The 19,557-nt window shown below is 58.0% G+C and overlaps 6 protein-coding genes across 6 annotated transcripts; 3 read left to right on the plus strand and 3 right to left on the minus strand.

Annotated features, from left to right (window-relative positions):
* Positions 1–727: 727 nt before the first annotated feature.
* EV422DRAFT_335216 (uncharacterized protein) lies at positions 728–3,625 on the minus strand. Its single transcript, XM_053066394.1, has 3 exons — positions 2,414–3,625; positions 1,347–2,337; positions 728–1,268 (listed from the first exon to the last, which is right to left on the minus strand). Exons 1-3 carry the CDS (start codon positions 3,503–3,505, stop codon positions 943–945), a joined length of 2,409 nt encoding a protein of 802 aa, XP_052920998.1. The 5' UTR covers positions 3,506–3,625; the 3' UTR covers positions 728–942.
* A 653-nt stretch (positions 3,626–4,278) lies between these two features.
* Positions 4,279–5,263, plus strand: EV422DRAFT_547554 (uncharacterized protein). Its single transcript, XM_053071604.1, has one exon. It carries the CDS (start codon positions 4,477–4,479, stop codon positions 5,068–5,070), a length of 594 nt encoding a protein of 197 aa, XP_052920999.1. The 5' UTR covers positions 4,279–4,476; the 3' UTR covers positions 5,071–5,263.
* A 151-nt stretch (positions 5,264–5,414) lies between these two features.
* Positions 5,415–6,851, minus strand: EV422DRAFT_547555 (uncharacterized protein). Its single transcript, XM_053071605.1, has 2 exons — positions 6,634–6,851; positions 5,415–6,366 (listed from the first exon to the last, which is right to left on the minus strand). The coding sequence occupies exons 1-2, from the start codon at positions 6,733–6,735 to the stop codon at positions 5,731–5,733; spliced, it is 738 nt and encodes a 245-aa protein (XP_052921000.1). The 5' UTR covers positions 6,736–6,851; the 3' UTR covers positions 5,415–5,730.
* Positions 6,852–7,392: 541 nt separating this feature from the next.
* EV422DRAFT_623793 (uncharacterized protein) lies at positions 7,393–9,247 on the plus strand (the record flags this gene model as incomplete). Its single annotated transcript, XM_053074243.1, has 5 exons — positions 7,393–7,689; positions 7,953–8,090; positions 8,157–8,260; positions 8,349–8,590; positions 8,682–9,247. Exons 1-5 carry the CDS (start codon positions 7,525–7,527, stop codon positions 9,245–9,247), a joined length of 1,215 nt encoding a protein of 404 aa, XP_052921001.1. The 5' UTR covers positions 7,393–7,524.
* Positions 9,248–9,454: 207 nt separating this feature from the next.
* On the minus strand, positions 9,455–13,912 carry EV422DRAFT_335323 (chitin synthase 4). Its single transcript, XM_053066396.1, has 3 exons — positions 10,274–13,912; positions 9,991–10,190; positions 9,455–9,866 (listed from the first exon to the last, which is right to left on the minus strand). The coding sequence occupies exons 1-3, from the start codon at positions 13,666–13,668 to the stop codon at positions 9,577–9,579; spliced, it is 3,885 nt and encodes a 1,294-aa protein (XP_052921002.1). The 5' UTR covers positions 13,669–13,912; the 3' UTR covers positions 9,455–9,576.
* Positions 13,913–15,265: 1,353 nt separating this feature from the next.
* EV422DRAFT_547566 (prohibitin-2) lies at positions 15,266–16,869 on the plus strand. Its single transcript, XM_053071606.1, is given in 5 exon segments — positions 15,266–15,285; positions 15,304–15,459; positions 15,539–15,661; positions 15,735–16,088; positions 16,170–16,869. The coding sequence occupies 4 exon segments, from the start codon at positions 15,318–15,320 to the stop codon at positions 16,424–16,426; spliced, it is 876 nt and encodes a 291-aa protein (XP_052921003.1). The 5' UTR covers positions 15,266–15,285; positions 15,304–15,317; the 3' UTR covers positions 16,427–16,869.
* The last annotated feature ends 2,688 nt before the right edge of the window (positions 16,870–19,557 follow it).

Below are 19,557 nucleotides of genomic sequence, written 5' to 3' on the forward strand. Positions count from 1 at the left end.
GGGGTTCATGCGGAGGGGAGGCGGGGTTGGTGGTGCCGGTGGTGTCCGTGAATCATGCAGTGAAGACAGTCAGTCAAGCATCGATTAATGCCCAACCCCGCCCCGCAATGTCGGGAGTCACCCCAACGAAGGGTTGTTACTCAGCGTGGAGCCAAACCAGTGTCCCAGCCTCACTCGCTCCGTCAACCCTCCCTGCATCTGAGGGGCCCAGTATCATATGACCCGCCTGTCGCAGGCGCATCCCCCACCACCAAGGGCATGCTACTGAAACGAACATCCATCCGCAGCCCCCAATGCACAGTCTTGCCGGATCGAGGTGCCGTTCCGACCCGCTCTTCCGAAGTTCGTGATGAGGACCGAGGTGCTGTGCGAGTGATGACATTCGACGCCGAAAGCAGCAGAGACGCCCCTGTGTTTGGCGAGAGAGATGGGGGCCCGGCCAGTGTCGTCGCTTGGATACAGCGGTCGGAAACCGCCCTCTCCATTTTTCTTCCGCTGCTTATACATACATGATTCCACCCCGTATCGTGTGCGGCACCCGCGACCTTCATCGTGCCTCACACTCAAACAGCGTTCACGAAAACGCGAATGTCTCTGCGGGCAGTCTTATTGTTTGGGGATCCGCGGGGCCACAGGTCTCAACAACCCAAAAAAAAAGAACAGGATGTATGCATATGAAATTTCCGAGTGCTCAAAATGAAATGATACAAAAAAAATTCGGCCAGAACAATAAACAAAAGAAGAGAGGAAAAAAGATGCAAAAACCAGGAACTTGAGCGTGAGAGAATATGAGGGGAACAAGGCCGGAAATGGGTGGGGTGTGGCGTGGGGGGTGGGGGGTGTTCACCAAAACCCGGAGTGTCCATCCCGCTCAAGCGCACGGCACTCGGGGGTGTCCCAATCCTCATTTGCAAGATCCGCTTGCTCCCGAATGCCAATCCCTCAAACATCAATCGCATCCACCTCCCTCCCCAACCCGCTCGCCCTCCTCCTGACGCCCTCATAGAACTCCCTCGCGCCCTTCGCGCGTCCGGCCTCGATCTCCCACTGCCGTCTCCTGCGTTCGTTCTCGCTGAGGATGCCCATGAACTGCGTCTGGAACCCGCTCATGGCCGTGTGCAACGAGCGTTTCGTCGTCTTTGATATCCGCGTGACGTTGTCTTCGATGAGGTGGTTGTCGGTTGTGAAGAGGGTGCGGAAGTGGCGGAGGAGTTTTGTTTGGATGGTGTGGGAGAGGGAGGAGAGGGTGTAGAGGAAGTAGCCGACGCCTGGTTGAAAACGCGGGGGGGTTAGTGCGTGGGGAAATTATCAGATTTGGAAATATGATGACATATTGAGGGACGTACCAGCAATCGTGATCCCCGCAAACGCCAACCTCGCCGTCCCGCGTCTCACAACGCCCATCGCAACACCCCTCGAGTACCCCACCAGCCCCGCAACGACCACAGCCACACTCGGGGCATAGTCCCTCACAAGCTCCAACCGATCGGCGGAAGTCAACAGGTCGCCTTCATCCCACGGCACGGCGACATGGAACCCGTCTTTCGACGTTGAGGAGGGGGGGAAGGCGGCGTCGACGGCGTGGATGTCGATTTGGGGGGGCACGGTCATACACGTTTGGGCGAGGTTCGCAATCTCGACTAAACATTCCCGGGACCGTTGTGTCGCGTTCTCCTCCGACTTGCGTACACGGTGTGACGCCATCGTCCTGATCCGTCTCCGGACATCGCGGGCGTATTGCCAGATGTAAAATGGGCCGTGGTACCGCACACTATCGGCGTAGGCTTCGAGGTGGTCCATGAGGTGTGCGAGCTGCTGGTTGGTGTACTCCTGGATCTCGATGGCGGTGTCGTCGATGGTGCGGTCGATATCGTCCAGGACCTGTTTCTTGATCTGCAGCATGCGGTCGTAGGCGGGCGTGGCGTCTTCAATCTCCGTTGCGATTTTGGTGGCGGTTTGGTCAGAGAGGTCCGAGTTGTATTGGGCGAGTGTGCAGACGTCGGTGAGGAGGTTGGAGAGGTAGATTTTGGCGGGAGCGAGTTTGGAGCGGGAGCGTTTTTCGAGGATGAAGGAGCGTAGGGATTCTTCGAGTTTGACGAATTGCGGGACGAGTGAGTCAGGCTTGAGGGGCTCGTCTGGATTGTGGAGGAGGGTTTGCTGGGCGCTGACAAAGTGGACGAGGGTGTCCGCGTCTTCGTAGGTAGCGGGGGATATTTGCTGGATTTGGGCGAGGATTTCGCGGCGACAGCGGTCTTTGCGTTTGATTTGATCGAAGCGGTTGACGACGATGAAGATGTACGCTTTCTCTTTACCGGCTGTTGTCAAGAATTCTCGGCCCTGCGTGTAGAATCATCAGCGACGGATTCTGATGGCACACGGCTCAAAGCACGTTCGGACGCCTCGAATGACTCACCGACAAGGTGAAATGGTTCTCCGCATTCACAACAAACACAATAACATCGATCTCCTCCTGCTGCGAAAACAACGCCGTCGTCTTGATCGAATCGATATTCAGCCCGGGCGAGTCAATCAAGCTAATATCCACAACCCCATTATGCAGCAGACTGCTCTCCCGACTCCGATTATCCTTGCAATAAATCTTCAGCAGCTCATAATCCTCCTCATTCTCCTCCACCACCGTGCGCAAGTGTCTGAAATCAAACCGGGAAAAGGTGTCCGGTTTTGTCCGGTCGTACTCCTCCGGGATGCGTATCCCATGCACTTCTTCCACGCCTTCGTTCTGCAGGGCGTCTACGACCTCCGCAAAGAGGGCGGTGCAGGGCTGTTGGTCGTCGGGGACGACTTCACGGCGCAGGACGGCGTTGACGAAGGTGCTTTTGCCGGCGTTGAGGTCGCCGGTAACGAGGACTTTGGAGCGGATATCCATGATACGCCCGCGGAGACGGTCGAGGTGCGCAGTGCATTCTGCAATTTTGTTCTGCAATAATGTTGTGACGAGGGAATCCGAGTTGTGCGTCGCGTCTGTCGTCGTGCCTTTGAAGCGCTGAGATGCCAGGTCCAAAGACAGGATGCGTAGTGGATGTAGGTCGAACAGGTCGGTGGTTGACGATAATGGCGTCGGAACTCGGGGAGTGTGATCCCTCGAGCCATCCCTCCCATTCTCCTTTTGCGAATCCTCAAAGATATTTGACCGCGACAGCGTGTGCTTTGGCGCCAACGCGCGCTGCAAAGCCGACGCCGGGTACCGCAGAGTGAGCCCCGCCGTTCCATTCGTACCGTCGAGCGACCGCAGTAAAGCCTGTGTCCCGTCCAGCAATGACGAGAGGCGAGCTCGCTTTTGCGCAAACACCGCCTGGGAATGCTCTCCGCCGTACCCCGAGTCCCGGCCGTAGTCGGCCCCTAAACAGTTGGCCGAGTCGGCTTTGTAGAATGGGGAGTCCTGGGCTGTCGTAGCCTGCTTCCCATTTTCAGTGGGAGCAGAAGCGTCCACGGCTTTTGCGGCGACGGTAGCGAAGGAAGGACGAGGTTTTTCTGTGGAGGTCATCCTTTCTTCTTCGCTATGCGTCAGAAGGTGGGATATGGTGTTGGTGGGGTTCAGAAGTTTCGCTATTCGTTCAGTATAGTTGGTAGAAGTGCGCGAGAAACGGAATGGGCAGACGAGGTGAATGCAAGTTCCGAGGCGTTATATATCATGTATTCGAAAGAAACGCACGTAGGCGTAGTGGAGGGTGCTGCTGAGTAGAAGGAGTAGTGGGAGGGCAGGTGGGTGTATTTGCAGTGGTGGTATGCAGCGTCCAGTGACTGTCTGCCCAGTGGTGTGCACGTCAACAAAAAAGTCAGCACCAGCAAGCCGAGTGACCTTTTCCGAGAGAGCGAGTTGACATGCGAGGGGGGGGCTTGCTGATTCCTTGAGGACATTTATTATTGGACGCATTCACCGGTCACGTGAGAAGCGCGATTCTACCTCCGATGTCGACACTCCCCCCTCCCTTCCTATGTACATTCCCCTCGGACTTATCGGACTTACTAGGGGGGAAAACAGGGGCGACCGACGCACAAACGACCTTCACCAGCTTCAAAGTAGCACTCCCCACCGTCCAGGATGCGTTTGCAAGGCACAACATAAAACCCACAGAGGGGGGTCCCAACAGACCCAAGTCCCATCCCCCACCGCCATCATACTCTACATAACCCACCGGCAGGAAAAATATGGCATCCGCACAGCGCACCTCCTCAGATTCCATCCTCTGCTGGCCCCGCTCGCGTATCCCCCCGCAGTCAATCCCACCCTCATCCTCCCCATCCTCCTCGCTCAAGACCCTGCCCCTCCATCCATCCCCACCCGCCGTCCTCGTCCTCGCCATCCCCGACGCGCTCGGCCTCGCCATCCTCACCCACCTCCTCGGGCCTGCCGACCTCCCCGTGCGCGCCGCCCTCGTCCGCTCCCCGGGCTCGCTCCCCATCACCCTCGCGACGCACCCCAACCTGACCCTCCTCCCCGCCGCCATCCCCGACATGCCCGCCGCGCAGCTGGCCGCCCACGTCGCCGGGTGTGCCGCGGTGGTGTCCGCGCTGGCGCACGAGACAGCCTGGCGGGGCGTGCCGCGCGCAGGGATCGGGATGGGCGGGCGGGACCTGTGCACGGGGGTTGCGCGACGCGTGTGTGAGGCCGTGGCGCGCGTGGGGCCCGACGTGCCCGTCAAGTATGTGATGCTCGGCTGGGTGGATGATGATGTATACCCGGAGGCCGACGCGGCGAGTGTGCTCGCGCGCGTGGAACGCGGGGTCGTGACGGCGCTCAAGGCGTGCTTCCCGCCGTGGATGGACACCGCCACCGCCGCGCGCTACCTGGTGGAGGAGGTCGGCGCGAAAGACCCGTTTGTGGAGTGGGTTGTTGTGCGCACGGGCGTGGGGAGGGACGGGCGGGTCGGCGCGTACGTGGTGGGTGAGAGGCGGGGGTTGTTTGCGGGCGGCGTGCATGGGGACGCGACGACGGGCTGGACGACGACGAGGGCGAATGTTGCGCATTTTGTGGGCGAGTTGGTTGCTCGCGACGGGGTGTGGGCGGAATGGAGGGGGAGGATGCCGCTTGTTTGTGATGCAAAGTAGATCCGTGAGCGACGGTGCGTGGCTTAGAAGCAAGCCTCTTGTACATACCATTTCCCGGGAATCCAACCCAACACCCGCAGCCGGCGTATCTTTGAACCTATTTGCCCAGCAGGAACGAGTGCACATGTCCCGATGCTGCCTTGTTTGTGAAGACGCGAGCAATCTCTGAGCGAGCGAGTAAACAGTCTCTCACGAGGGACTGCGCGTTGATGTGGTGGATGACTTGGCGGGCGAGTACAACGGGATCCTCCGTTGACCACCGTGCTTCTCACCTTCATCTACGAACATGTACAGTACATGTACCGCACAGCATACGCATTGGTTGCCATCGTTCGTTGGCCCCTCGAAAGACATGGAGATTCGAGGTTTTGGATAAACCAATGCACGCAGGAAACACAACGAAACCAAGAGTGTTATGATATGAAGTTCTTTATTCTTTCATGGGGGGGAACAAAATACCCAAAATTCTCAGAAAAACGGCAAAGGTACCCTACGTAAAGAAAAAGTGAAACGGACAACTTGGTTGTGAACAGACAGAAGGTATCAGGGAGCCCCCACACAAATAATTCCCATCAAGCCAAACGCTAGCGACGCCGGGCGGGCCCTGCAAGAATCCCGTAATGCAAAGCCCCCAAGCGTTACTGACAGCTCTCAAAATCCCTATTTTCTGAAGAAAGCCCACACATCCGCACCCCTCCGCTGCCTCACCGCAACGGTGACCCCGACCGCAACCGCCGCGACACCGACAATGCTCCCGACAAGCCAGTACTCGTCCCACGCCTCCCTCAGGCTTCCCGGCCAGTTCCTTCCGGTCTTTGACGTCTCGCGCTTCAGCTCCTTTTCCAACTCGTTCTTTTTGGCGGAGGTGGCCTCGGCGGCGGATTTGACAGAGCGTTTGACTTTTGCAGCCGTGGCGTCGATTTGCCCGTTGACGGATTTGGCGGCCGAGGCGGCTTTGTCGGAATAGGTGGGGCCTTTTTCGCCTACCGACGACGACTTTGCGGTGGTGGTCGTGGTGGTAGGGGCCGCTGCTGGGGTGCTGTCGGTGACAGAAGCGGGGACGACGATGGAGGCTGAGGAGGCGGCGGAGGAGGAGTCGTTTTTGGCGCCCTTTTTACCCTTGCCGGGGCTCTTGGACCGTCCACCGTTGGTGGCAGGTGCGGAGGAGGCGGCAGCGGCCTTTTTGGCCTTGTCGGCGAACGTCTCGTGTTTGTTGTTTTCCAGTTCTGCGATGACTTCGTCGTGGTGCGTCAGCTCTGGGAGCTCGGGCATGTCTGAGAGGCCGGTTTCGAGGGGCTAACCGTGACAGGCACGCAAAAAAAAGAAAAAGAATAAGTAAAGCACTTTGCAGCAGTCCTGAATTTTCCCAGAATGCAAAGCGACAAGGCCATAAAATGATGGAGGCAGCGCTCTCGGCGTCCAAAACCACCCAATGCTCACTATCGCCGGCAGCAAGTTTATCCCTTGCCGCACTCCATCGTCCACACGCCCTCGATCATCGTTTTGTCGCGTCTCGTCCCCATCTCTGCCTTCTGAACATAAAAGTACAGTAGTGGTACACACCTCAGGGTTGGGGTTCAGGCCTTTCTCAGCAGCCTCAAGGGGAGTAGGAAAGTCCTCGGTGGAGGACGAAAGCGGTGTTGGGTAGAATGTGTCGGAAGACATTTTGCGCTGTGTTCTAGTGTGGAGATGACGAACGCGGATGAGTGACGTTTGTACGAGCGATAGCGTCTTCAAGTTGGGAGCGAGAGTGCTTACCTCTTGATACTGTGGAGGGAAGTGTAAAAGGTATGTGTTATGGGGGGGCGGGGCGAACAGGAACAGAAGGAGGGAGGGAGGGGGGTTTGCGGGTCCTTTTGTACTGAATTGAAGATAGCGGGCGGGCTGATGCAGGGCTGATGATGCGTGCGTTCTTGTGCCGCTTGTGTGTGTGGGTTTAACAGCGTGTGATTAGATGGCTAGATGGCGCAACCACTACTAAAATACTGTACAGTTGGCTTATTAGGAAATGGCTGATGATGGCTGATGATGATGACGGGGGTCTCTCATTAGTATTCAAGCAAGAACGCCTCAGTCAGTGTTGGGTGGGTGGTTGGCAAGGGAGCCAGCCGTCTCGGAATGTCTTCAAGATAGACTCCTTACGTCATACCACACGGAATGGCTCGGAGGGTGGGATGGATGGATGGATGACATCAGCTGCAGACAAAGACTCCATTTAAACAGCATCGATCGCGAGCGAGTGAGACCATGTGACCACTCCATCATATGCAACCAACCCGCACGCGTCCATCGCGTTCGTTCAAAAGAGGGCAGAAACAGCCCGTCGGACGTAGACAAGAAGGCAACTCCCGCTGCACGGACATACTGTACAGTATATCGCAAGCCAGCACTCAGCGCTCGCCTTCACCCTAGGCGGCCCGCCTCTCGTCCTGTATCCACCACACCCCCGCGAAGATGCCAGCATTCCTCACAAAGTTGTGGGCAAACCACGTACGCCCGCGCCTAACGCTATGGAAGCAGCCTTGGAAACGAGACGTCGGATTGTTGTTACTCGCGGCGGTTTGGTTTGTCTTCTGCATCTATATGGTTGCGCTGGCGAACGCTTATGCTGATAGGAAGGTGTGTATTAGGAGTTACGCGGGGGGGTGGAATATTGGGGAAGGGGTGGGATTTCCGAGCGATAGCGCGGAGAATGCTTGAGAGCCGAGCGGTAGGGAGGACCCGGCGAGCGCCAGCGAGCCCCAATTGCGCCCGAGGCGCAAGAATGCTTTCTGACTCGAAGCCAACATCCTCGTCGCCAGCGGAGCGAGCAGGGTATTGTCCGTTCATGCGTGGTTGATGGTTGGCAGAGGTCTCACATGTCCCTCCTCTTTGCCCCGTAGAACACAAACGAGAACAAACCACCAGGCGAACGGTACGTCGCGCCGGACCCATTGTTGGCCGCGACAACGCCCTGGTTCTATGGGTCGGGGCTCCCACAACATCTGGCGGACACGTTGGTCGCGATTTCCGCTGCATTGGTGGGTCGCGAATACCCATCTCTTGCTTTCATTGTGAACGTCACCTGATCGATGTCCATACCACAGCTCTTTGCATTCGCACTCACCCGCGGCCCCGCCGCCGTCACCATCGTCCGCCGCGGCCTCCTCATCGTCGGCGCCCTCTACCTCGGCCGAGTCCCCTACATGATGTACGTCTCCCCACTCTCTTACATCTCACCTATCACATCCACCTTTCACCCACCCAAACCCAGCAACTAATACCCAATCTTCCCGTAGGTTAACAGTCCTCCCCTCCCCCTGGATCTACTGCTTCACCCCGATCGACCCCAACTTCGGCGCCGACTCCTGGAAACTGTTCACAGGCCAGCGCGTAGACTGCGGAGACACGTTTTACTCGGGCCACACGATCGTGTTCACGTCGACGAGCATGCTGTATTGGTATCATTGTCGGTACTGGTGGATGGTCGTGCCGGTCGTGCTGTTTGATCTTTTTGGCGCTGTTTCGCTGGTTTTCTCGGGTAGGGTAACCTCGCTCTTCGTACATCCCATATACCGTTTTTGTTTGGTTACTGCCCCAAGCTTACCCACTATCGCGACTTTTTTTTTAAGGCTACCACTACACAATAGACGTTCTCGCCTCCTTCGTCTTCACCTTCCTCCTCTGGTGGCTCTTCCACCTCGCCGTCGAGATCGACGACATTGGCAACAAAAGATGGTGGGGGCGGCTTATCAGGTGGTTCGATAACAACGGCCACGAGGTGCTGGAGGACAAAGAGGGTCGGAAACGGCTGATGATGGCTGCGACGGGGAGGGGGCGGCGGGGGGATGTTGCGCCGGATGCATGGGAGGGTGGGAGTGGGCGGGAGGGTGGGGATGTGGAGATGGGGGAGCGACACGATCGGGAGGACGGCGGGTTACGGCCTCCCTCCGCACACCACCATCACCACGGCAGTGACATACATAGGGGTGAAATCGTGTCGATGCCGCGGTTGTCATTGACCGACGTGCGGTCGACGGAGGCGCAGCCGCGACCGTCGATGTCGTCGCGGCGGTCGACGGTGGAAGCGCAGCCGAGGGCGTCGATCGCGGAGAGGGGGTCGAGGGAGATGGCGAGGGGTGGGGAGGGGGATGGGAGGGGACATGTAGAGATTAGGGTTGATAGGGCGGGGCGGTAAAGCGGAGGAGTGAGAAGAGGAGAGGGAGCTTGGGGAGATGGGCGGAGTCGTGTCCGCTGGCGTATCTTTGATGGGGAGCTTGACATAGGCGTAGTGGGTCTAGTTGTAGTAGATAGATACCCGCATACTACTTTGAGGAATTCGACAGCACGAATGTCCCCTATCGACAGCTCACGTCAAAAGCAAACAAACTAGATGAATTCCATCTTACGAAAACATGAGCGAAAAAAAAGAGGTCGAAAGAACCATATATGTATAAAACAGTCCCCCAATTCCCCATCCAACGGGTTGTGCTGCATAACCGTAATGTCAGGGCTCCGACGTGCGTGCTACCTCCCCCCCTTCCCGCCCTCACCGTCTCTAGCATTCACAGCCGTACTACTCCCACTGACATTGCTCGCCACCTCCACATCCCTGCCCCCACCAAGCGCCCGATCCCGCCGATCAAGCTCGTACTCTGCAACCATCGCCCGCCGCCGCTCCGTCTCCCAGTCCACCCACCGCCGCCGCGGAACCTCCGTCGCCCCGTCGGTTTCGGCCGCGTTGCCCCCGTGCCCCGTCTTGTCGCCGCCCTTGGCCTCGCCGGCCACTTTGCGCGTTTGGCCCCAGGAGAAGTCGTCTGTGGGGGGGAGATAGTGGATGAATTTCGGTGTGGATGAATTAGCATGCCCCCTTTGCAGGCGTCGGACCGCAGCTTATCGGTTTGCAAACCCTCTGAGGTGTTTTTGACTTTTTCAACTCACCGAAATGCCAAAACGCATACGAGGGCAGCACCAGATTCCACACGGGCAACGCAAGCAGGTAGATCAGCATCCAGTAGATGTACATGCGGCGCCGCGTCGTCAGCAGGATGAGGATCGCGGGCAGCCCCAGGATCGCCCCGAGGAGGATCAGGGGGATCACGGGGATTTCCGGGCCGACGAAGGTCATTATGATTAGGAGGCTGTGGGGGTGGGAAAATGATAGGGGGGCGGTTGTTGGTTAGAGGAATACACAGCTAGAAGGGGGAGGGGCCAGCGCACTTACAAAGTGAAGATGATAGCGGCAGGCAACACGACGGTGCCGACGAGTTCCAGCAGGATGACAAACTGCATCGAGAAGCAGAACACGCCACAGAGTTCCCTGACCAGCACCAGCTCCATCAGATTATGGATGGTGGAGTTGATCCAGCGTCTGCGCTGCGACAGCAGCACCTTGAACTCGGCGGGGACGACCGTCTTGCAGTACGCGCGCGGCACAAAGATCTGCTTGCGGTGCGGGAACGTGCCGAGCATCAACGTCGTCAGGAACCGGTCCTCGCCCAGCAGCAGCAGGTTCTTCTTATGCAGCGTGTCGACGCGGTTCTCCGAGTACGTGTCGACGATGTCCGGGTTGCAGAGGATCGGCACCCACACGCCGTTGCCCTTGGGCGCCTTGATCCTGTACATGCAGAAGCACCCGGGGAGACACGTGACGCCCCCGAACACGGACTCGAAGGCCTTGGCGAGGTGGTGCGAGAGGTAGTATTCGAACACCTGGATGCGCGAGACCCAGGTTTCGGATTTGTTGGCGATGCGCGTCTCGCCGCAGAGGCCCATCACCTCGGGGTCCGAGACCATCGCGGCGACCATGCGGGGGAGGGAGTCCGGGGCGACTTTGGTGTCGGCGTCGACCATGAGGACGATCTCGAACACGTCGGGGGTGACGCCCATCAGGTAATGGATCTTCTGGAACAGGTCGTAGTCGAGGGGCGTCATGGGGTCGTCGAAGGTGACTTTCTGCAGGAAGGACATGAGCACGATCTGCGAGTCGCGTTTGCCTCGGTTGCCTGGTTTGGGCGTGGTGGATTCCTCGGGCTTGCCGCATTTGACGACCAGGATGGTCGGGATGCACCGCTCGCCGCGACGGTACCACGCTACGTACACCTGCGCCATGTTGTGCCGCTTCTCGCCCTCCGAGATGGCGACGTACGACATGGGCGCCGGCGGCATCGGCCAGTTGGCGTCCATCTCCAGCATGTCGATGATGATCTCCGGCGTGGATTGCGTGTTGCCCGCGCCTTTGATGAGCCCGTCCGCGACGATGAAGATGAGCTTGTGGTCGTCCGAGTAGGTCGTTTCCGCCAGCGAGTCCATGGTGTTGCGAATCCCCTCTGCGCCTTCGGAGTACGCGGCGACCATCATGATCGTGTAGACCTCGAGGCCGTACGGGGATTGGCAGCGGAGCACATCCACCTGGTCTTCGTTGAGCGACGGCGTGGAGGTGGGGCCCACGGGCAGCGGGTGGACTACCGTCGGTGCAGGCGGGCGGCCAAGCACGCTGCGGACGAGATCCTTCGCTTTATCCAACGGCGAGCCCCCACCACGCGGTGAGCCGGCAGCCCCATCCGCCCTCACGACCGTCGGCTGCCCAATAACGTTACTCTTACTGATATCCTCATTCGACCGCGCCACATCGACCATCACCGTCGACGCCCGCCGACTCACCCCTCCCGTGCCCATATCCAGCTTCCCCCGCATCGGAAAAGGCACGATCCCCTGATCAAGCGTCATCCTCCTCAACGCCGCCGCCTGCGTCAGTGCGGCGTGGTCCTGCTGCAACCGTCCCAATTTCCACGCCACCAGCCAGTCGAACATCACCGCCATGCTGAACCGCAGCAGCACGACGCCGAGAATCATGATCAGCGACACGTACAGAACGATGTCGGACGTGATGCACCCGAACGTCTTGCCCTCGATCTCGCCGACCGTGTACATGGCCGTAAGACACTCTCCCATCTGCAGCCTGGCGGGGGAGCCCGCGAACGCCTTTGACGCGTCTTTGCCCAGATGCAGCGAGATGATCTCGTTGGTCAGGTTGCCAAAGATCGGCAGGGTGAAGTTCGCCGACGTCGCAATGTACCGGCTCATATCCAGCACCTCGCCGCGATACACCATCAGCGTCGAGTTGGGCGAGTTGACCGTGTCCCAGCGGTACTCGATCGGCTGCCCGCGCACACCCGGGTTGGCTGCAACATACGCTTCCAATACCGCCGGGTCGTGGCAGTGGTCCAGCGCGGCGGGGTAGCGCGCGATCCCACACGCGGGCGTCGTGGTGCCCAGATACATCTCCATGCACGCCGGGGGCAGGGCGGCGATGCTCCCGGGCCAGAAATAGGGCGTGATGTCCACCCCGGTGTCGGTTAACGGGCTCACCTGGCCGGGCACGGCGCCGACCTGGTAGGTCCCCGCCATGAATCCGGGATAGTTTGCGTGGATGTCCTGTAATTTCGCGAGACTGTATACGACGCCGTGCACGCCGAAGGTGTTGGGCATGGTATCGTGCGTCGAGGCATTGAACGTGTCGAAGGACATCCGGTTGGCGGGCTTGCACACGGTCGTGACGAACCCGTAGGTGAGGAACCCGAGCGCGCCGCACATGCATGCGATGATCATCACCAGCGTCATCTTCTCCCGCCACGCCTGCTGCACGGCCGGTTCATGCATATCGCCGAACCGGGAGAGCAGACCCGCCGGGATGCAGCAGGTGGCGAGGCGCGTGAACTTGCCCCAGACGTCCATGTCCGTCGCTTGGGTTTTGAGCACCGAGGTCATTTTCGGCGTGCGCCCACCTGCCACCGCTTCCTCGCCGGGGACACCTCCGCCCGGAGCGCGGTTGGGGCGAACCATCACCGACCGACGACGTTGGAGCCGGCGACCGCTGTTGGGCGAGGCGGTGGTAGTTGGCGCGCCCATGTTGGTTTCGATCGCCAGTCGTTGCGCGGGCGGCCCCGTCGGTGGAACCGCCGGCCCCATCGGAACCCTGTCCCGCGCCGGCGTATCAATCTTGATACTCGTACTTCGATGCAAGCCCGGTTTCTTCGGCGGAACCGCCGGTGCTTGGTTATGCATACTCATATCCGATCTATTCCTCTGCAACGGCGTCGGGCGTTGCCGTTGTGGTGATGGTCGCGCCTCATTCCCGCCCCCTTCCTCCCCTTCATCGCTAGTCTTCTCATCCGCCTGCCCAGCCTCCATATCCGCGTCGCTCGCCTGTCGCCCAGGGGTGGCAGGCAACGCCTTGCGTCCTCTTTTCTTTTTTCCGGAAATCAGCTCATGGATGTTCTCGTAGCTCCGCGCCATGGGGAAGCCGGAGCGCTCACGGAGTCGTTTGGCCTGACCGGTTGCAGCCCCTGCTGCTGGCTCAACGGCGGCGTCATCCCCACCAGGCGCGAAATTGAGCTCGAGGGTGCGGGCGCGGTCATACGGGCTCTGTGCTCCTGTGTTTGCGTCGTTTTGGGACTGGCGTGCCGCGGTGGTGGTTTCCGTTCCCGAGGGAGGGGTGGGCAGAGGCCGTCGCCAGAGATTTTGCGCGCCGCGCCGGGCTTCGGCTAGGGACTGCCGAACGGCGGCTTGCACTTCCTGCGGGCGGTCGGATTTCCACCGGAAGGGTGTTATGTTCATGATAGGCGGGTGTTATGTAGCCTGTTGTAATGGGGCTTCCCTTTTCGAATGTATCGCCGTTCGGTGCTGTGGATGATTATGCAAAGTAAGACTTTGCTTCCCATAAGGTACCCGTTTCTGGTCCGCCCTTAAAAAGCTTCCGTCTGAACGTAATCCGTGAGACACAAATGAAAGCTCCCAAATCCCAGCTCTAAACAGTAAATCTCAAAGCATTTAGCAACGCGTCCACATCCAACCTCATCCCCCGCAACCATTTGGACCTTTTTCATACCACAATATTACGTCGGGTATTCCAGCCGTACCGATGTCAAAACGAAAACCAAGACCCACCGGGAAAGTTGCAGAGGGAAAGAACGGGGACCTCGAACCGTAAAAAAAAACGGTTTTCCGCCGTGCGTTGCCGGTCGAGTTACGTAACAATCGATTTTACGAATCGGCGCCCCGTTGGGTGGCGAGTAAGGGTGTGCAAGCTGCGTATCAAATCAAAATATGCTGGAAAAGAGGTTTAAGCTTATTCTTTGTGTGTGCCACTGGTCGAATACCTTGGACGGAGTTGCTCACGTAATGAAAGCTGTCAATTATTGTTCGCGCTCCCGTCGGTCCTTGGGGGTGTCACTGAGCAGGTATGTTCCCACATGTTAGAATTGCGGAGGGAGCTCCCCTTGGCGTACTTGATCGGAGTGATTAATCCTGCCAAAGACGGACCAAAGGACGGGGACCGGGGTTACAGGAACGAAGGATTTTCTCTATTTCAAAAGCGTTTGGAAGAGCACACCACCCGCGAGTGTCCCTCCCACCGGCATATAATCTGGACGAAGGAGCAGGTGAACTGATGTAGAGCTTTCTGGACATATTAGGCTCCCCACGATAACCTAGCATTTGGATCACACTGTACATTGTGTATATAGGTTCACGCTCTGGTTTTGATATCATATATGGATATTGGGAGTTGTGACTTGTGTCGTCGACCGGAGTCCCTCCTCCCCCGGCCCTGATGGCATTTGATGCCACGGCTCAATCTGCTCTATGACGACTCAACAGTCGTAGATATCCAAGTGGAAGACTGAACGCATGAGACAGACTAAAAGGGGTTCTTGCATCTCCACGTATAGATCCCCGTGACGACCGTCCGAAACGTCACCTCGCATTTCGCTTCTTACGCCGTTCACCTCCCAGTTACTATGCTCCAATTCGCAACCCATCAAGTCGCTCAAAGCGCCCATCCAAAGCCCTAAGGACTTCTAAACCCTGCTTTCCGATGATACCTAAGCTCCTCAATACTCTCCCTAATATTATCCAACGCTCTGTTTTCACAAGATGTTGTGATAGTGTGAAGGGGTCTGAGTAGTTGTCTTGCAGCTGCTGGTAGTCGTCTTGCAGGCGGTCGGGATAACAGCATTTAGTCGGAAGGGTTCTGGCAAGTGAGAGAAAGCAGCGAGCGAGCGAAGGACGAGATGCCACGAAAGACGTCGGAAGGAATTGAATGCGCCTGCTCACGTGACTGCGCAATTCAATTCCCCCCCCTCGGAAGTTGTTGCATTTCCCCATCAGGCGAGGGCTCCCATTTGACACGCCCTGCAAAACCAGCAACATCCACCCACAACACAACAACACCCACCCCCCCCCCCCCCCCCCCCCCCCCCCAAGCCATGTCTCAACAAGCAATGAAGAACCTCATGCAGGGCTTCATGCCAAAGGGCGGGAAGCCAGGCAAGGGATTCCTCGGCTCAACGGGAGCCCTCCTCGGCATCACCCTGCTCGGCGTTGGGATTAACCAGAGTCTCTTCAACGGTAAGTGGAATATCACCAGTGGCGGATGATCTACGCCTCACAACGGGACATTTTCGGTACTGACTTTTTTGTTGTGTAGTGGAAGGAGGTCACAGGGCGATCAAGTTCTCGAGGATTGGGGGTGTGCAGGACCAGGTGTATAATGAGGGGACTCATTTTGTCGTCCCATGGCTCGAAACGCCGATCGTGTACGACGTCCGAGGTAGGCTGTGGAGGTGGACTTGACAGCTTAGCTACGAAGCAGAGGCTGACGATCGATATTCCCCGTCTCGCAGCAAAACCACGCAACATCGCCTCCCTAACCGGCACCAAGGATCTCCAAATGGTCAACATCACCGTCCGAGTCCTGTCTCGCCCCATGGAGAACAAGCTGCCACACATCTTCCAGACCCTCGGGCAGGACTACGACGAACGCGTGCTACCCTCCATCGTCAACGAAGTGCTGAAGAGCGTGTGTGCCCAGTTCAACGCTTCGCAGCTGATCACGCAGCGTGAGAAGGTGTCGAAGTTGATTAGGGAGCAGTTGCACCTCCGGGCGTCGCATTTCAACATCTCGTTGAATGATGTGTCGTTGACGCATATTGCGTTCAGTCCGGAGTTTACGAGGGCTGTTGAAGCCAAGCAGATTGGTATGGGAGCGGAGAGAATCAGAAATCAGTTCAAATGTGCTGGGTGCCCATGCTAATCCCTCTCATCCATCGCAATCGTAGCCCAACAAGAGGCCCAACGAGCAACCTTCATCGTCGACCGCGCAAAGCAAGAGAAACAATCCATCATCGTGAAAGCGGAGGGAGAGGCCAAGTCCGCGACGCTGATCGGAGACGCCGTCAAGAACGCGCCGGGTTTCTTGGAACTGAGGAAACTCGACACGGCCCGTGAGATTGCACACACGATCGCGCAGTCGAATAATAGGGTGTTTATTGATTCGGAGAGTCTGTTGTTGAATGTTGCGACGGATTTGGGGTGAGTTTGGGGAATGAGAGTAAGGGGATAGTCTTTGGGGTGTTCTGGGAGGGGAGGTGGAGGACTAATTTGATATTTTGGTCTAGAGGCAAGACGGAGGACGGACGGAAGTAGAGCAGGGTAGAAAGAAAACTTCGAAGTGGTTCTAGGAGTATGAAATCAGGCGGAGGGTCGAGAGGAGGGCAATGCTTGTTGGAGGGGAGAATGCTTACGTGTAGCTCCCATCTCAGCTGTTGCATTGCAATTTGCTACCCCCTTTGTATGTAGGCTGTCGGCCGTCCCGCATTTGCATTATGAAAGTTTATAGAACAGGATAGTTCAAAATGTTTGGTACTTGAAGCTGGGAGGTAGCATTTTGTGGCATTGACATAGCCGTCGCTGTCGCGCATGTCAACCCTGATGGGTCCTTCATTCAGTAGGGCGTTTCACTAGCCCACATAATCGGACTTTTGCTCGGATTATTTCGCGATTATCTGCCGATTATTCCAGCGCGCACAGGAACGCGGTTGCTACGCGCTCCCCGATCGGCCCCCCAAGACACGTCATCCGGGGCCCGGCGCACCCCCCATCACACCCCAGAAAATCAACAAAAATCGGCGGTTTCGCTGATCTGGGGTGTGCAGAAAAAGCTGCGTTTGGGGTGTTTTTTCTGCCCCACATAATCCAATTATCTGCACACCCCCCGATTTTCTCCCTGCGGCGCAGGGTCCGTGCGGCGCAGCCCTGGACCCTGACCCCACGTGCCCCTCACCCCATGGGTCCCAGGAGTCTGAGGACGCCGAGCAACAGACTGCCCTCAACCAGCCCAACATGCCTGGGACATCTGACCGTCAGCGGGTGATCGCGGAGCTCGCCAAGCGCATTGTCCTCCGGGAGGTGGTGGGATACTTCAACGGCGGGACTAGCAACAAAGACTCGTGGGCCGGGTCGTTGTCGGAATCGGAAGCCGAGCTCGAGTTCGACATCCTGGTGGCGCTGATGAGCAAGAGGTACCTGGCTTCGCGGGACCCCGTCCCCAAACGGTCGTTTCGGGGGCTCCTGCACACGCTGGACAACGACCGGTGGCTGAACGAGGTGCGCATGAGCCGCACAGCATATGGACAACTGCTCGACCTTGTCAAGGATCACCCGGTCTCCCAGTCCCGAAATTCCGCCATCAAGCCGCAGGAGCCCGTATCTTTCCAGCTGTTTGTCGCTCTATCTCGGTTGGGGCAGTATGGCAATGGGGCCCGCGTGGGCCGCATCGCTCGCATGTGGGAGGTATCCGAGGGGTGCGTTGGTAACTACACCCGCCGGGTCCTCGCGGCCATTGAGGAGGTCGGTAGCCGCTGCGGCTGGCTCAACTGGCACACGGCCCAAGGGAAGGAGCCCATCAAGGAGCGCATCTACCGCAAGTCGTTCTTCAAGAACTGCATCAGCTTCGTGGACGGGACACACGTCGTGTTTTTCCAGAAGCTCGGCGTCGATGGGGAGGACTTCTTCAACCGGAAGAGGATGTACAGTCTCAACGTGATGGTGGTCAACGATGAAACGGGACGGATTACCTACGTTCACACGGGAATGTGCGGGAGCGCCCACGATGCCCGCGTGTTCAGCCATTCGGCTATGGCGCTGCAGCCAGACCTGTACTTCGGAGAGAACGAATATCTCATCGGGGACAGCGGGTACACCAACACCCTTACCGTCCTTGCCAGCATGAAGCGACCGCCCGCGGACGTCCCCGTTAACAAGGTGTTCAACACTTACATCGCGCAGTTGCGCATCGTGAACAAGCACACAATTGGGCGCCTCAAGCGTCGTTTTCAGAGCCTCCGCGTACTCCGCGTCGTCGTGAAGGACGCGGACTCCGCCCGTTACGCGAATGCGTGGATCCGGGCGTGCTGCATGCTGCACAACTGGCTGATGGACGATGGGTATCCAGAGTGGGGCGAGCGGGACCCCGATGCGTTTACGGCCGCCGGTGGTGGTGGGGTGCCGGACGTTACGACCCCCGGTTCGCGTCGGGAAGCGGATGCCCATAGGCACAGCATTCGGGACTACGTTCTTCGGAAACGCCTGGAGTGTTATGAATGGGCGGAGCCGGTGGAAATAGAGGCGACTTGTGGTGCAGGCTGTTGACAGGTAATGGTATTCAGACCGAAACAAGAACTAGAACAAGACTAGGAAGAACTGGTGTTGATCTGCTGGGGGATCAGGAAGTGGGGAGCTCAGGGGAGGCGGCTATTTATGTTTTTCTGGGAAGGCTGGGGAAGCGTGGGGAAGCAGAAGGGTACGGAATGAGAGGGAAGCCCAGAGAAGCGCCAAGGGTGGGGAAGCATAGAAACAGAAGACTGGGGATGGGGTGGCTACGCTGAGGCTGTGGGCGGGTACGTGGGGAAGTATGGAGAAGGGTTTGTAAGCGCCGAGTGTTGGGAGGTGTGGCTACGTGCGGCTGCGTGGAGAAATGAAGGCAGTGGCAGGTGTGGGGTAGCGCGGCTGCGTGCGGCTGCGAGGTTTGGCAGATGTCAGGTTTTGACAGGGAATTGACATTGACTGACTGTTGGGATGCTGTCATGAGGTAAGCGCATGGTATGGACGCGTCGTCCATAACATCACCCCCTCCTTTAGCCACGGCGTCCAGATGTTGTTTTGATGTTGGCAGGCTTTGGTCGGGGTTTGTCGGGGTACTTTTGGTGGAACTGGGCAACAAGCTCTTGACATCGGGCAAGGTGTTCCACTGGCTCCCATGTGTTCTCCGAGCTTGGCCAACCCTGCCACTTGATGAGGTACTGAAGGTGCGTGCGTCGAATATGGGAGTCAAGAATGTCTTCCACAATCCATTCCTCCTGTCCTTTGACTTCTTCTGGTGGGGTGGGTTCTGGCTCAGTTCGCTCCGGAATGGTGAAACGTGGTTCAAGAAGGGAGACATGGAAGACGTTGTGAATTTTGTAGGATGGGGGAAGCTTGAGGCGATATGTGACCGAGTTGATCTTCTCCGTGATTGTGAAGGGGCCAATCTTACGGTGATCAAGTTTCTGGGAAGGTTGGAGAGTCTTGAGATTCCGCTGTAAGAGCCAGACACTGTCCCCGGGTCTTCAGGTCGGGCCAGGTTGCCCTCTTAGCATCGGCAAAGCGCTTCATGCGTCCTGGGCCTCC

The sequence above is a fragment of the Fimicolochytrium jonesii genome, assembly GCF_025526975.1.
Source record: "Fimicolochytrium jonesii strain JEL569 chromosome Unknown EV422scaffold_42, whole genome shotgun sequence".
In the NCBI taxonomy this organism is placed as follows: Eukaryota; Fungi; Chytridiomycota; class Chytridiomycetes; order Spizellomycetales; family Powellomycetaceae; genus Fimicolochytrium; species Fimicolochytrium jonesii.